We start from the raw sequence: 17,506 nt of genomic DNA on the forward strand, positions 1-17,506 counted from the left end.
AAAATTTAGGTGAACTATCCCTTTAACTGGCCATTTAGTGTAGCATAATAAAAAGAAATCAAAGCACTGTCATAGTGAGTCTGATGAGAAAGGTCCAAAACCTCGCTAGTATGGTCCTCGAGGGAACAATCATCCTGAGTAAGGAGGAGGAGGTATTTTGCTGCTAGATCGATACTAATGGTTGGTTGGTCATTCTGTTACGGGTGGAGCAGGGACAAGGAGAGGTGAGGATATTTAGCAAGCAGTATTTTTTCAATGAACGCATAACACAAAGAAAATCCAACAAGGAGCCGATGGCAATAATCTGAACAAGATGACATAGTCAACACAGGAGAATCATCAGCTTTACATTGAGGTAGCCTATAAAGACAACAACCGACAACTACATACTGAAACACAAGGGTAGCCTATATTACAAGATAATGAGGAACAGGTGTGTGTTATGAGTAACCATAGAGACTGACTAGGCCCAGGGTAACTATAGAAACAAGGTAGGCTACTACAGAAATTAAACACAGGATATTAAAACCAGACTCAGTACGACACTGTTCTTTTTAGTTTGCATTTTACAACACTTTTTAAGTAACTGTGTTATTTTATCATTTTTTCAGTGTTATTTTAGTTAAATATTATAGTATTTAATAATATTTTGAATTAGCATTTATTCAGTTGTCATTTTAATTTTAGTTTGTCTTTTTAAAAATATTTTACTTGTATTTTTTATTTCAGATTTAGTTTTAGTTATCAATAATAACATTACTCTGTAAATCATATATTATAAATAATAACATTTGCTCTTTTATTAGGCCTTATTGTAAAGAATGTTAATGTGAGAAGACAGGGGGAATGGGTTATCTGTCTTTTAATCACTCAAAGGGAGTAAATTTACATATTAAAAATGCAAGTTTGATCATTATTGGGTGAGGAGGGCTTTAGGACCCAGTTCTGCCTCTTTTGCTCTCCTGCAGAAGGCAGCACAGACATTAGCGCAGTTGCACTGCTCTCACACACTCACCTAGCAGCACAGATCAGTCAGCCAGACTTACACACACACACCTCACATTCTAACTCAATTTAATGCTAGGATCATTCTGACAATTCACATGCTAGCTGGTTCATCTGAGCTCAGGCATCCAGCAGGACCTCCACTGGTGTCTCTCCTGTGTTCTCTCTGGGGTTCAGTCTGTGCCTCTGCTGGAGATGAGGATGAGGTGGAGATAGAAAGGCAGACAGGGAGACAGTGGGTTTGGGGATTGAATAGACTGCGCTGGTTGCTGAAGCAAGGCAAGGAACCGTTGTCAACAGCGACGCAGGAGCAGCATGTCTCAGATGAAAAGATATACTTACAGCAGGGTGAGTGACATACAGTGGACACTCTTTTTGTCAAACACACGTACTGTCTGTCTACCACCCTCAAAAACCTACAGTGAACACATGCTTGTTTTTTTATTGTATTAAAGTAGAATTAGTATGTGCTGGGCAGTGATGAGCAGGTGTACAGTATACTGTATGCTCTCAATGTAGACATGCAGGTGTTGTAGCATGTGTCAGACAAGAGCATGCGTGGGCTCAGTCAGTCTTCTGGAATTTGTAAGGCTCAGCTTTTTCGCTAAAATGCATTTGCTTGTGTACAAAATGCTATACAATCAATTGCATTTAATGTATGAGGCAGTTTTTACTGCAGGCCAGTAAAGGAGCAGTGCAATTTGTGGCACAGTTTCTGAGTAACACGGCAACAATAACAAAATGACTATCTTTGAATAAATCATATTTAATTTAGCCCAAATCCTAATATTAAAACTGAACCAAAGCCTTTACTGTTGCTCAACTTCATTCTCACAAGCTGAGATGGTTAAATGTAGTAATAACTTCCTGTCTATATCTCCAGACATAAATCGTATGCCCCTTTCCGGTATAAAATATTAGACTGCAGCACTATGAACATAAAACCCCGGTTTAAATGGACTGTTAGGGAATAGTAATGCATCCCCACAAAGGTAGTAAAACCTGAAATCATTTACATTATAGGAAACAGTGAGTGAACACATTAATAAACTTACCAGACATGCCTTGATTACAACCTAAAAATGCTAAAAGGTTTGTGTGAGGATTGGTTTAGGGTTAGAAGATAGAAAATCTTATTAGTTATCGATAAGTCCCCACCATGATAGAAATGCAAATGTGTGTATTTATTTTTTCCTGTAACTTACTCTCTAAAAACCTTGTTGTGGATTATTAGAGGTTCTATAATAGAAGATGTTAGTTACTCAAATATAGGCTTATATTTAATATTTACACACTTTCACATTTTAATAAATGCATGTGGAGAAAGATTTGATGGACAACATATTACTGATTCAGAAACAGAAAAAATGACACTTATCTTAAACACTTATATGGAAAAGCTCCACTCCTTAAGCTTCATAAGGAACTAAAAAATTCAATTATTTGGCTTTTACGTAAACAAGCTTCACAAGATTTATCCCAAAAAATACATTCCTTTACCCATAGTTTTCAACCCTTACTGACACAGTTGACTTATTTCTGCTGAGTCATAAGTCAGTTTTCCGTGCTCACAACAGTATTATTCTGCTTAATCTTTCAACGTTAGTCAGCAACATCATTACAGTATATTGCATCTGTCTGTGTAATGAATGAATAAGTCACCTTGCAGTGAGTTGCAGTCTTTGCAGAGGTCTGAGTTTTCGAGTTGCGAAGAGGTCACATCTATCATTTGTGTTCTCTTTCTATTGTTACATTGTAACCTAATGTTCCCACCTCTTTAGAGTTCACAATTAGAGTCAGCAAGAATAACAAAACACTGCAAGTATTGTGCCTGCTTGTTACCTTTATGTGTCTGGTGCTTATTTTTAGTTTCTGAAATAAAACTCATTTTGGACCCCAGCCTCTGTGATTAGAGAGTTTAAATGACTTAATAGAAGTGAAATGGAGCAGGTCTCTTAGGATCAGCTGGTGTGTGTGTCTCTGCACACTGTGACTGCAGGTAACAATGCTTCTGCTTGATCTTGAGTCTTCTGCAGTAATGATAAAGGCTGCGTCACAAACTTTTTTAGCCATGAGCTCGGGTATGAGTGTTCCTATAACCCCCAATTGTCCTCTCAGACATGCAATCTGAAGGGCATGAGAGACTAGTTCAGATGCATAATGAGGAGTCTGCAAATGGTCTCAACTCCCCAGATCATCAATTCAGTTTGAATCTGATTGGCTGAGCTGCCAATCTAGAAATCTGATTGGCTGGAGGAGTGCCAATATACGTTCCAACAGCACTGAGACTTTTCACTGTGTGTGTCACTCCACTTTTCAGTGTTTGTGTATTCCAGAATCCAGACAGACTGTCAAGAGTTTTAGTGATGGAGATTTTTTTTTTTGACTGCATGTTACATTGTAACGCCAGTAATTAATTCGTTCATTCAAATAATTCATTCAAAAATGCTTATTCATTCTAAAACGAAACGTATAAAATGCCTTTATTAGTCATTAAATGATTAATTCAACTAATACGTATAAACACTATCAAACACAATCAGGATTCGTTTGGAACTATTTTCATTGGCACAGCAAAAAGAGTCAAATAAACTGAACTGACAGTGTTGTGTATTAAAGATATTGTAGGCAATGTTTTACTTTAACACTTTATGTTATACTGGTTGAAACTCTCTTCACATCCTGATAGCAATCAATAATAGAATTGGTCTAAATGTTATTAAAATTACATATCTTCTATGGAAGTCTCAGGACCAAAAATGTTTTTCCAATCAATGCATTCGGTCCAAATGCAGTAATAGGATGTCCTATACGTATATATGTATTTCCAACGCATTCTCATCCCAAGGCGTCATATATGACACTTTTGCCAAAGCATAGCCATCCAACATAGGTATGGGGTAGGGTTAGGGTTAGACCACTAGGAGGCGCCTTCTGCCCCATATATATCTGCGTAGGGTGCCATGTGCGTTGGATAACGTTGTAACGTTCCTATAAAGTTCTTGTTTGGTTCCCAAAAAATTAACCTCATGGGACCATTCGGGAACGTTCTGTGTTTGCTGGGATGTTTCCTTCTACTCTAACAACTTCGCAGAAATTTTGTGACGTTTAGTAACAGAATTAGTAATGGAAGCTTGGATACATCTTATCAACAATATGACGTCACAAAATTTCTGCGAAGTTGTTAGATTTAGATTTAGGTATGATTTAATATTACACTAAAATCATACAAAGTGACAAAAATTATGTAAGAGATATTCTAATGTCCTTTTCCCTAGCCATTTTTTTGCACTGGTTTTTAACTGGGTGGTCTCAAATGGGATTTTTTTGTGGATGTACAGAGTGAACATGATAGTCCGACTAACATTTGACAACCAGAAAGAGTCCAAGTTCTTATAAATCAAATAGGTTTAATTGACTAAAGTGTTCAAATATTGGGTAACACTTTATTTCAGTAGTCCAGTTTAGACATTTTAGCTATAACTTACTTTGTAACTATATGTCAGCTAGCGGTCATTAGAGTATTAGTAAATTGCTTACTTAATATCTGTTAACACTTTTGATGCTTCCCCAACAGACATAAAACTACAAGTGACTTTGTGAGTATGTCAACTTATTCTTAACCCTAACCCCCTAACCTAACAGTCCAGTATTACTCTACTGAGAGTTAGTTGACATGAAGTTGCAAATAAATGAGAGTTAGGTGACATGTAGCCACAAAGTTATGTAGCCACAAAGTTATGTAAGAATGTAAGAAAATGCAAATGTATAGAACATTAAATGTCTTCCACATTTGCATAGCATAATGGGTCTATCAAAATAAAGTATAACCAAATATTTTAGGGGCACTGTAAGCAAGATCATCTGGTCTACCAATTTTTTTTTATTTAATCAAAAGCTATTTTTTTAATTGAAGGTTTTTTCTCTCTCATCCTCAGACCACCAGCAGCGGCAGCAGCAGAATGAGTTCAGATGGAGGTGGGCGGCCTGTTAAGGTGGGCTCTTTAGTTGAGGTCATCGGTAAAGGTCATCGAGGTACCGTGGCATATATTGGAAACACCCTCTTTGCCTCTGGAAAATGGGTGGGAGTCATTCTAGAAGAACCTAAAGGGAAGAATGATGGGACTGTGCAGGGCAAACGATATTTCACCTGTCAGGAGAACCATGGTATATTTGTACGCCAATCACAGGTACTCCCACGCATGCTTGCTGCTTATAAACACTAACGGATGTGACGGGTGCAAACATATACAGTAAATCTTCTTGGAAACTGCTGTGACCTCTTTCAGATTCAGTTAGTTGAAGATTTGGCTGACACATCTCCTGACACGCCAGAAGCTGCCACCTCCAAAATGCTGAAACGAGGTAGGAAATCAGTTTCATGCACATCTGCTTGCAACCTTTTTTTTACAATGAAATTTTAATCATCTCATTTTATCTTTTCTTCTCAGAGATAATTGATGGTCCAAGGTCAAACAAAGTGGTGAGTGAGGAAAGGGATCTAATTATGTTCGTAAATTGTTTCTCTCGCAAACTCCAGTGGTCTTTTGAACAGGTGTTTAGTCTTGCTTAGCCAGACTTTCAGTTTATTCTGGCCAAGAACTGCCCACTCAGACAGGAAAGGACTATCGGACCCATCTCAAAAATTATAGTCTGACTTTTTAAATGCTAGGCGAGTTCATCTGAAATTGTTGATTCCACAATAATATTATGGTATGTCACTGGCTCTACCAAAAATAAATCAGCAGAAATGTGTGTAGACCCACCGCTGATGACCTTGAAAGTTGAATATAGTGCAAACCAACCAATCAGATTAAAGCTCACCATTTCAGGTAGCTCTTGCCATGTTTATGTCTAATATGCATTAGATGGTCTGTGAATAGCCTGTGGTGTGTCATCTGAGGCGGACTACTTTACGTTAAAAGCATTGTGAATTACCTCTTCTTTCCAGCAGAGGGAGATATAATAACACTCTCTAGCTACAAACTACTGCTCATCCTGTATTTGTCTGTAGAAGTGAACCATGTTTCTGAATCCCTTCTTATTTTCACTAGCCACGGCTAACATTTATTCAACGAGCATGCCTTTGCACAAGTAATTATTCCCAGTCCCAACCAAAAAGTACACAAACACACATATAGTCCTTCTCTTTATCTCGTCTCTTGTGAAAAAGAAGTATGCTTATAATTCGACTGAATGTAGTTTATTTCAAATCTTGCTAAGACATACTACAGCACAAGTGTTGTACTTGATTTCATTTTATTTTAACTGTGGTATTCGATATTGCATTTAAAATGAAAATATTTAAAATGTAACAAACTGCAACTTAATCGCTACAAATTTGTGATTGCGAATATATCTAAATACATGACATGCAAGTTTCAACAGAAATTACATAAAGTACATTTTAGTTTACCATAAATTTTTGTCACTACATTCGGCAGTACACTAATAATAGTTCATTACTAAATACTTCTTTTTCACAAAGGTTCCTAAACCTGCCCTCACTAATACAAACACGCATGAACCTGTCTGTTTTTTTTCATAGACTTTTTATAAGGTTTCTGTCTAAGATACAAAAAGATGATTGCACTGTTTGTGTTGAATTCTTGGTGTGTTTGTATGTGAGAGACATTCATCCTCATTACAAACACACTGACTAATCAAACTTTAATCTGTCACCTCTTCCTCCTCCATCTGAGTGTGCAGAGAGGAACCAAACCAAAAAAGGTGCTGCATGTTTCTCTAACCTCTGTTTTAACAATAATAATAATACAGCTCATCAGTGTGTGTGTATGCGTATGTGTATATGTATATGTACGCGTGAATGCGTGTTTGTTTCTACATTGTTTATATTCAATTTATGTACATTTATTCATGTGTGCAAGTGCTTTGCTAGATGGATGGCAGTGTTCTTTGGCAAATGGATGCTTTAAATGGGTTATATGAATGCATGCTGAGTACAATGTGTTTATGTGTGTGAGACAGATCTAGTGACCATGTCAGTGAACTAATTTAAAAAATAGTCTAAGACCTCATGGAAAATCTGAGATTCAAAATGTAGTTTACACCTAGAAATAAACAGAAATTTTGAGGATTTTGAATAATTTAAGCAAACTACAACTGCAGGTTTTATTTTACTATGCAAATAAAATGCATAAAAAACAAAAAGCACACAGGAAAAGGCATATATTTACTACAACATAGTCATTTGTTCTTTCTCGTTTATTGCATTGAATTTATTTCTATGGCCAAAACTTGTGTCCACACAATTTGGCATGTTTCATTGCGTCATCATAAATGAAATAATTGACTTCAAGCACAACTACGCAATATGCTTACTAAATAAAAAATAATAAAAAATAAAAAATGAATAAAGGGTGAATATTTCAATTGTTTTAGGCTTTATACCACCTCTGGCCACTACTGTATTTCTACATCACTTAGAAATTATGCTAAAATATATATAATTTTAATCTATTTTTATTTTATTTGTTTATTTTTTTTACTGTATTTTTTAAGGATTGTGTTCTTTGTAGAAGAATCATTTTGATTCATTCATTTAGATTCTTCATGGAACCATCAATTCCAAAAAGAAGCTTTATTTTTTAAGAGTGTAGATATAAACTATGTTTGTTTAAAGACCGAGAGATTGATTCCCCCTGAGCCAAATCCTGTACGGCATCCTGACTTGGCATTACCTGTCTTGTCATTAGGCCACCAATGAAACATTGAACTTGAAAGTGCGCATCCCTGCATTTTCTTCTAAATGTCAGTGTTTGAGGGTAATGATATTTAGAAGGGATATCTGGTTCAGGCTGTCAGGATTGTTTGGAGCTATTGCTATGAGGACATTAATAGAGAAAAGGGCCTATTTAACTGGCTTACAGTGGTAACATCAATGAATTCAGCATAACTTTGGTAATAGAAACAGCGCTTGTTCAATATGCATGAGGTTTATTTGTTTATTTTCTTAATTAAAGCTAAACCAAAGTGTTAACCTTTTACTAGTAATTTTCTTTACCAATTTTACCACAACAACCAAAGTTACTTGATCTTAAGGAGTCAGTGATAGTGAAATGGTCATCTTGGTAGAATTATGAATGAATGACTAAAGAAACTTTTCGACTGAAAGAAGCTCTGTAAGTGTTTTGAAACCCTATATCCAAAAGCATACAACCGTGCAGAAGTTGGCATCGTAATTTTAAAACAGTTACATTATATTGTCTTAACATTATATTTAAAATTATTATATCATATTATTATATTGTTATATCATTATAATATATTATTATCATTATTTTTAAATATATTGTAGTTATGTAAAATTATAAATAAATGTATAATTTTATATATACAAGAATATCTTGAGTACGGTGAATAAACATATGAACTACACACTGTAAGCAACAATTGCATTGTTAGAGGAAATCTGGAATGTAGTTATGTGTTTTTAGTTTTAGTTAGTACTAACTTACAACTGTATCTTGTAAGTAAAGCCCTTAGATATGACGTGGCAAATTAATGGAATAGGATGCAGAGAGGAGAGAGTGAAAGGCCTATTATTCAATTTTGTTCATCACCATCTCTGTTTTCTACTACACATCACTTTTCTCTCTTGCAGAGCTGTAATGTGATACATCAATCTGTCTCCATCCTTCTCTACTCTGCTCTTTAACGGGTCTGCAAATCATGCTCTAGCAAACCACAGTAATGCATTTTTAAACATACATACCACATTTCAAATCTTAGAATGTTTTATATTGAATTAGGGGTAACACTTTGGTAAGACTTTACAATAAGGTTTCATTTTTTAACAGTTAACTACGGTATATTAGTTAACATGAACTAACAATGAACAATATTTTTACTGCATTTATTAAACTTAGTAAAATGTAAACAAATAGAGCTTTGGATTTTAAAAATGTATAGTAAATGTTGAAATTGCCATTTACTAAATATACAAAACAATGTAGAAGTGTTTCATTAGTTCATGCTATGTAACCAAAACCAACACAGACCTCAGCTGACGATTTTTCTTTTTCTGGCTAACCAAACTCAAGCTGGGAACAAAAAGATGCCTTTTAGATTTTTGTTTCTTTTTGTTGGCCAGACAAAACCTAGAGCTCAGACTAATTCTGTTGTACACAAGACACTAATTCTGTTTGACACTAGAATCAAGCCAGAAGTGCAGAATGTAAGCCAGATTTGGCACAGATTCTGTTGCTATACAGGTACCTGGTTACCTGTAGTTAACTAATGGGTGGCTGGGGACTTGTATTAAACAAATGGTTACCTGTAGTTAACTAACGGGTGGCTGGTCACTTGTTGTAAACTAATGGGTACCTGTAGTTAACTTATGGGTGGCTGGGTACCTGTATTAAACTAATGGTTTCCTGTAGTCAACTAATGGGTGGCTGGGTAACTGTAGTAAACCTATGGTTACCCAACGCATTCTCACCCCAAGGCGTCACCTTTGACCATGCTTTAATATTTGACGTTTTAGGCGCCCTTTAGCGTCACTTACATGACGCGATCCTACGGCGTCATCTAACTGACGCTAAAGGAAAGCGTCAGTTAGAGGACGCGGTTAGGTTTAGGTGTGGGGTGGGGGTAGGGTACACGCGATCCTAGGTTGTCATCTAACTGACGCTAAAGGGCGCCTAAAGCGTCAGATATTGAAGCATGTCCAAATGCTTCCCAAGGCGTCAGTTAAGTGACACCTTGGGGGTGAGAATGGGCTGGGTTACCTGTAGTTAACTAATGGGTGGCTGGTCACTTGTAGGAAACTAATGGGTATCTGTAGTTAACTAGTGATTGGCTGGGTACCTGTAGTAAACTAATGATTACCTGTAGTTAACTAATAGGTGGATGGGCACTTGTAGTAAACTAATGGGTACCTATAGTTAACTAATGGATGGCTAGATACATGTAGTTAACTAATGGGTGAATGAGTACCTGTAGTTAACTAATGGGTGAATGAGTACCTGTAGTTAACTAATGGGTACCTGTAGTAGTTAACTAATGGGTGGCTGGGTACCTGTAGTTAACTAATGGATGGCTAGATACATGTAGTTAACTAATGGGTGAATGAGTACCTGTAGTTAACTAATGGGTACCTGTAGTAGTTAACTAATGGGTGGCTGGGTACCTGTAGTTAATTAATGGATGGATGTGTTCCTGTAGTTAACTAATGGGTGGCTGGTTACCTGTATTTAACTAATGGAGGCTGGGTATCTGTAGTTAGTAATGGGTGTCTGGGTACCTGTAGTTAACTAATAGGGATCTGTATTTAAATAATGGAGGTTGGGTACCTGTAGTTAAATAATTGAGGTCTGGGTACCTGTAGTTAACCAATAGGTATCTGTATTTAACTAATGTAGGCTGGGTACCTGTAGTTAAATAATGGGTGTCTGGGTACCTGTAGTTAACTAATAGGTGGCTCAGTACCTGTTAACAAATAGATCCTTATTGTACAGTGTTACTGAATTAGGATTAGACAATGTTTTTGGGTGTGCTTAACTTTGGAACTTGTGTAGATATATCATCAATTTAAACCACAAACTGGTAAAACAGGTAGAGTAAAACATGGTCAGCCTGCACTCATACTCAGACGTATTCCTGCCGCTACACTGGCCTGAAGAGCCCATAGAGATACTAATGGAGCGTTGCTAGGATACAGGCTAGACTCCCATCAGTCCCTTCCTTTCTCCCTCTTTCCCCTTTTGTTACAGCCTGTCTCTCTCTCTCTGTCTGTCTGGAGGGAGGGGTGTATGTGTAGTGATGTAATGTACTTGCTAAGCAGCCATTGGCACAGCAGAGCGGCACTGAGAGCTTATGAGTGGAAAGAGCAGGAGAGCGAGAGATGGATGCAGACAGAGAGAGGCGGCTACTGTTTAGCAGAACCTCAAGGACAGCATTATAATCAGAGAAGTGTTTAGAAAAGGGCTCGGTTCTGTTCTTGTTGGAGAAAAAGGATTAAAATTGCTGCAGTGCAAGAGAGGAGAGTCATTTCAGCTGCAGCAGAGACAACCTGCAACACCGTCGCTGTGTGTGTGTGTGTGTGTGTCTAGCACTTGCCAACTGCTGTATGAGTGTTTGTGGCTTTGCTGTGGGCTTGGCCTGCTCTCATCTCGATCTTCTGCTAATGTGACTCAATCCCTTTTCCTGCTCTTTTTCTGCACCTGGTGTGTGTGTGTGTGTGTGTGTGTGTGTGCACCTGTTTGTTCCTTTTTTCCCTTCAATCATCAATATGAGACAGGCACCTACGACTCGTAAGGTACAGATTGTTTACTACTTCTGTGGCATGCAAAACTCTCAGTGGTTTATTGCGTTAGGGTGTTTGTGATTCTGGAGACAATTTTCCTTTTGTTTTTCTCTGATCGTTGGTATGTCAGTGCAGGTTCTTATTCTAATCGTTGCTAAAAAGTTTATTTTAATTAATTTGTTTGATTAGTACATTTTGTTCTCTTAATAGACAACCATAACTAAAAAGATCTGATGAAATACAGTGGCCACTAAAAGTATTTAACTTGAAAATGTATGAATGTTTTTTGCATTTTAATACAAAACAACAAAATTTGTGGTATTCATTTAAATGAATAAAGCACTTTACTAGCAAAACAATTCTTTAAAATAAGTTTGTTCTGGTTTCAGGATAAAACAATAAATATATTGTATATAAATTATTCTGGTTAGTGGATCACATTCATAGTTGTTTCAAGTATGACGTTTGGGGCTACTGTTTATACATTACAGTTTGGGGTCAGTAAGATGTTTTTTTAAGAAATTAATCTTTTTTTCAAGAATGCATTGAATTGATTAAAATTGACAGTCGACATGCATAATGTTGAAACAAACAAATTATTTCTATTTCAAATAGATGTGGCTATATTGATCTTTTCATTAATCAAAGAATGCTAAAAAGTATCAGTTTCCAGAAAAATATTAAGCAGCACAACTGATACTAAAAAGAAATGTTTCTTCAGCATCAAATCAGCATATTGGAATGATTTCTAAAGGATCATGTGACACTGGATGTGACACTGGACACAAGGATGCTGAAAATTCAGCTTTGCCATGAATAAATTACATTTTTAAATAAAATGTTAAAAGTAGTAAACAGGTATTTTAAATTGTAATAATACTTCATAATATTAACATCTTCACTTTGTATTTGATCAAATAAATGTAGCCTTGGTGAGCATAAGCGACCCCAAATATGTGTACGGTAGTGTAAACCCATGTAACTGGCATATAGATTTAGAATATTTCACTATTATGCCATTATGTGTATGTACAAAAGGTGTATCTGATTTGTAACTAGCAGATGATCTGTGTAACAATACAAACATGTGCTGACCGTCTGTGTGTGCATGCTTGTATGTAAACGAGTGTACTTGTTTGACGCAGTTGGTGCCAGGCACTTTGTGGGCAGACAGACAGCCTCATAGAGTGGGTCAGTGTTTGACTCTTTAAGTGCTAAAAGAGTGTTTTTGATGTTAGGGACATGAGACAGACAGCAGAGCTTGTCAACATGTGATGAGATAAACGTGTGAAGGTTACTGAGGCTCATACAGACACTTTTAGAGCTCTTGTTTAATGCATGTGCCTTACTAATCTTTACTATATGTGTGTTTTCTCCTGTTATTTTCTGTTTTCCACTAACCCGTGGTGGTCATAAATCTGTGTCCGTTTGTCCTCTCCTCAGACCACGGCCAGAAGGCCCAAGGTGAGCTCAGTCCTGCAGGTCACATGCATAATTTGAGAGTTATTGTTAGAAGTTGAGCGTCAGTGATCTCCGCGTCTCTTTTTCAGCAAACGCGGGCTGGAGTGGGTGTGAAGGTGGGCTCTGGATCAGCGTCTGCTGGAGAGATGAGCAGCAGTGAACCCAGCACACCTGCCCAAACACCACTGGCTGCTCCAGTTATACCTTCACCTGTGGGAAAACTGCCCTCTCCTGGGGCTCCTCTCTTCCCAGGCCCCAGCAAGGTCAGATGCTTTTAGTCACACATGGTTACAGACACAAATGAACCACTGTTTTTTTTTTTTTTTTTACTAGAATTTGCCAGTGTGTCATGTATTGTATAATGTAAAATGTTGTCATGTATTCACTTTTGCATCATTTGCAATGTTAAAATGTCTGTAAAGGTTTTCATTTGTCAAGGTCACAGATGTTGTGAAAGATGTTGCGTCACACAAAGGCTACTGATCGGTTGTCACACTTTGCTGCAATGAAGAGCACGACTCAGGAGAATATGACAAAAACATAGACAGTCTTTAATCCAATAAACCAAAACAAGAATACTCAGATGATGAATAATGAACAGAGAGAAATCAAAGCTTAAATGCCGGGATGTAATCAACTCAACAGAAATAGGTGCATGAAACTATTTAACAATAAATTAAACTAACTAAGGAACACAGACAGGCAAAACAGGGTCAGAAGAAGGGTTTCATTTTCAATGTGTTCTGTCTCTTTTTTGCCTGCCTGTGAGACATGTGATGTGTGAGAAACAAATGAGGGGGAAATACTTGTAAAACAAAATATGACATGTTAGCAAAATACTTTTATTGTGTGATTTCCAATCAAGCTGTAATTTTACATTTTTAAAACGTTGGGTAACACTTTACTTGAAGGGGTGTGCATAAGACTGATATTACACCTTCATAATCATGACATGACATATGTCTTGAATATGAAGTAGGGTTTATGCATAGTAGTGTCATTAAGTGTCTTTCGCTCAATTATGACATTTTGAATGCAAATATGACATTGTTTGAGATGTCTTTGTTATAATATCTTGACATAAACCATAACATCATAACCTGTCAGTGTCTTTATCATGACAACTTGACATATGGTTCGCTTTGACATTGGCTGTCATGAGGCCATTATAACTGTGTCATGAATATTTTTCGTGACCTCAACTACAGTGATACAAATTGAATTGGTCATTAAAAAGTAATAATGGCTTCATGACAGCCAATGTCAAAACCAACCACCTAAAAGTTTAATGTAATGTTAACCAATAAAGTTAGGTGGTTTCTTAAGTTTGATAATTAATCTGCTATGTCATGTTTATGACAGGTTGTGTTGTCTTAGTAATGTCAAGTTGTCATGATAAAGACACTGACAGGTTATGATGTTATGGTTTATTTCAAGGTGTCATAACAATGACATCTCAAACGATGTCATATTTGCATTCAAAATGTCATAACATGCATACAACTTCCTTCATATTCATAACACATGTCTTGATTATGAAGGTGTCATGTTAGTCTTATGCACACCCCTTCAAGTGAAGTGTTACCAAACATTGGCTATATATGGAATTTTCCAAATGCTATTAAACATAATACATATTTTGAGATGTGATGGAAATTAATTAATTCTCCTGTGATGTATCGGTAACACTTTACAATAAGGTTCATTAGTTAACATTAGTAAACGCATTAACTAACATGAACTAACGATGAGCAATGCATTAGTTACAGTGTTTGTTAATCTTTGTTAATGTTAGTTAATACAAATACAGATGTTCATTGTGTGTTCATGTTAGTTCACAATGTTAACTAATACAACCTTTGATTTTAATAACGTATTAGTAAATGTTGGAATTAATATAAACTAAGATTAATAAATGCTGAAGAAGTATTGTTCATTCTTAGTACATGTTAAGTAATGTAGTTAACTAATGAACCTTATTGTAAAGTGTTACCGATGTATCATGTATGTACTGTGTGTACAAATCAAGTGAAAAAAGTGTGTTGTAGGAGATTTATTTTCTAAAAGCCCACAGTGCCAGTAGTTGAAGAAACATCTAAATCATTTAGCTATTGCACAACAAAATACAGAACATAACATTTCTCTGCCATTCATGTAAATGCGACAGTTCGTCTTATTTCTCTCACAATCTCTGCACTCTGCTTGCAGGAAGAGGAGTCACTGCGTGCCCAGGTGAAGGATCTGGAGGAGAAGTTGGAGACACTGAAGATGAAGAGGATGGAGGACAAGATTAAGCTGAAGGAGCTCGAGAAGCACAAGATTCAGCTGGAGCAGCTGCAGGAGTGGAAGAGTAAGATGCAGGAACAACAAAGCGAATTGCAGAAACAACTCAAAGAGGCCAAGAAGGTATTGACACAGTAACAGTCCTGTATATCGTGATAAGTGTCATTGTGTGGATAATGAAGCTGACTCATATTAATGTAGGAAGCTAAGGAAGCTCTTGAAGCTAAAGAGCACTACATGGAAGAGATGGCAGATACAGCAGATGCCATTGAGATGGCCACCCTGGATAAGGAAATGGCTGAAGAACGGGCCGAATCACTGCAACTGGAGGCTGACGCTCTAAAAGAGAGAGTTGAAGAGCTGACCATGGACTTGGAGATACTCAAACATGAGATAGAGGAAAAAGGTACAAATAAATTGTGAAATAGGATTACAATTTAAAATAACGGTTTATCATCTTAATATATTTTAAAGTGCAATTTATTCCTCTGATCCAGAGTTGAATTTTCAGCATCATTACTTCAGTCTTCAATCTTTCTTGAATGCTGATTTGGTGCTTTAAGAAACTATTTTAATAACAAAATGGTGCGATTTCATATTTTTATAGAAACGGTTTCATATTTGAGAATTTATTTTCATAATTCTTTGATGAATAAATAGGAAGTTCAAAAGAACAGCATCTATTTAGAATAGAAATCATGTAAATAATACATGTCTGTACTTTCTGTATTGCTCAATACTGTATTGATCAAGTATTAATTTCATTCCCCCAAAAAAACCATCTTACATTTTAATGGTAGTGCCCATTTCAGTACATAAATAACCAGAATTTTTAATTCAGGTTCGGATGGAGCAGCGTCTAGTTACCATGTGAAGCAGTTAGAGGAGCAGAATGCTCGACTGAAGGAGGCTTTGGTGAGGTGAGTCTGTGTTCAGTCCCATTGTTCAATCGATGTTGCTTGATTTAATGATGCTCTGTGAAGATTATAATATCAATTTCTCTGTGCATTAGGATGCGTGACTTGTCGGCATCAGAGAAACAAGAGTATGGAAAGCAACAGAAACAAATGGAGAAGAAAAATGTTGAGCTGGATACACTTAGATGCCATAAAGAAAAACAACAGGAGGAAATGAAGATGGCTGAGAAAACTATCGATGAGCTCAAAGAGCAAGTGAGTTGTGCCAAAGATCTTCAACGTTGACCTCCCAACTTTGCTATATTTACCATCTTACTTAATTAATATCATATTACCTTATAAACCTTGGTACCATCTCCAAATATGTATGGCAATACCATAAGGTATTTCAAGTTTAACCTGTCCTATTCTGAGTGGGATTCGAAGCATAGTGTTCGGCGCGGGGGGCAGGCGCTAACAAGGATACTGAAGCGCAACTCTTAAGGCCAGGGGATTGAGGTTTACACGCACAGCTCTTACTGGCCTGTATTACACTCATCCCCCTAAACCTCACTCACACCTGGGTCACGGCACCAAATTAAACCAGTCCTATTTGACCGGCTCCGAACAGGGATTTCAAACCGTGGCCTCTGACGTGAGAGGTGTCCGCGCTAACAAGAACACTAAAGCTAACGCTAAACCACGGCTGTGGTTGCTAGCGTGCCTCTTGAGCCCAGGGGAGTGAGGTTTACACACAAATTTCTTACTTCAAATACTATGGTACATGTCCAAAAATGATGCTAATTTACTTAACTTTATATTGTTTTTGCCATATCCAAAAATCAACTTTGCTTTATTTACCGTGGTACAGAATGAATATCATATTAATGTACCACCATGGTACCATATACAATAAAATGTGGTAATATCATATGGTACTTCATGCCATTTCAAAGAATACTATGGGACAAGTTTTTTTTTCATTGCATGTTCAAAGGAAAATAATAAAATGTAATTATTATTATTTAATTATTATTGAAATCTAATATATTTATATTTAATATAAAAAAGTGTATAAAGTTATTGTCAGCGTAGTACCATAGTATATTTTTGGTGCTTTTCCTTATTGTTGGAATATGGTAATGGTCACTATAATATGTACGTTCTCGTGTGTGTGAGGTGGATGCGGCTCTCGGGGCAGAGGAGATGGTGGAGATGTTGACGGAGCGTAATCTGGACCTGGAGGAGAAAGTACGGGAGCTCAAAGAAACTGTCGCAGATCTGGTGGGTGATCGAAGAGAGTGTGATGTACAGTATTTTGAGGATGGGATGTGCGTGTGGTTCAGTTGAGTATGTTGAGCGGTATTTGTGTGTATGTTCTAATGTAGGAAGCCATAAATGAGATGAATGACGAGCTGCAGGAGAACGCCAGAGAGACGGAGCTGGAGTTGAGAGAGCAGCTGGATCTGGGTGCTGCCAGTGTCCGGGAGGCGGAGAAGCGTGTGGAAGCGGCACAAGAAACAGTGGCAGACTACCAGCAGACCATCCAGAAATACAGAGAACTCACTGCACACCTACAGGTTCTGCTCTACTT

General features: G+C 37.0%; 1 protein-coding gene across 4 annotated transcripts in view; it reads left to right on the plus strand.

The window, feature by feature from the left end:
* The window catches only part of dctn1b (dynactin subunit 1b), a 28,879-nt gene that overhangs the window by 2,726 nt on the left and 8,647 nt on the right, over positions 1–17,506 (plus strand). For 2 of the 4 annotated variants that reach the window (XM_039672404.2, XM_039672405.2), the window contains exons 1-14: positions 994–1,353; positions 4,944–5,195; positions 5,295–5,370; positions 5,457–5,488; positions 6,715–6,735; positions 11,267–11,284; positions 12,716–12,736; positions 12,823–12,996; positions 14,942–15,139; positions 15,218–15,422; positions 15,858–15,936; positions 16,029–16,188; positions 17,092–17,196; positions 17,301–17,492. In XM_039672404.2, coding sequence (XP_039528338.2) covers positions 1,321–1,353; positions 4,944–5,195; positions 5,295–5,370; positions 5,457–5,488; positions 6,715–6,735; positions 11,267–11,284; positions 12,716–12,736; positions 12,823–12,996; positions 14,942–15,139; positions 15,218–15,422; positions 15,858–15,936; positions 16,029–16,188; positions 17,092–17,196; positions 17,301–17,492 — 1,566 coding nt within the window. In that variant the 5' untranslated portion in view covers positions 994–1,320. Of the gene's footprint in view, positions 1–993; positions 1,354–4,943; positions 5,196–5,294; positions 5,371–5,456; positions 5,489–6,714; positions 6,736–11,266; positions 11,285–12,715; positions 12,737–12,822; positions 12,997–14,941; positions 15,140–15,217; positions 15,423–15,857; positions 15,937–16,028; positions 16,189–17,091; positions 17,197–17,300; positions 17,493–17,506 lie in introns of those variants that run through there. The other 2 variants (XM_039672407.2, XM_039672406.2) reach the window with 2 other exon arrangements.

The sequence above is a fragment of the Pimephales promelas genome, chromosome 11 (assembly GCF_988280905.1).
Source record: "Pimephales promelas chromosome 11, fPimPro1.hap1.1, whole genome shotgun sequence".
Lineage (NCBI taxonomy): Eukaryota > Metazoa > Chordata > Actinopteri > Cypriniformes > Leuciscidae > Pimephales > Pimephales promelas.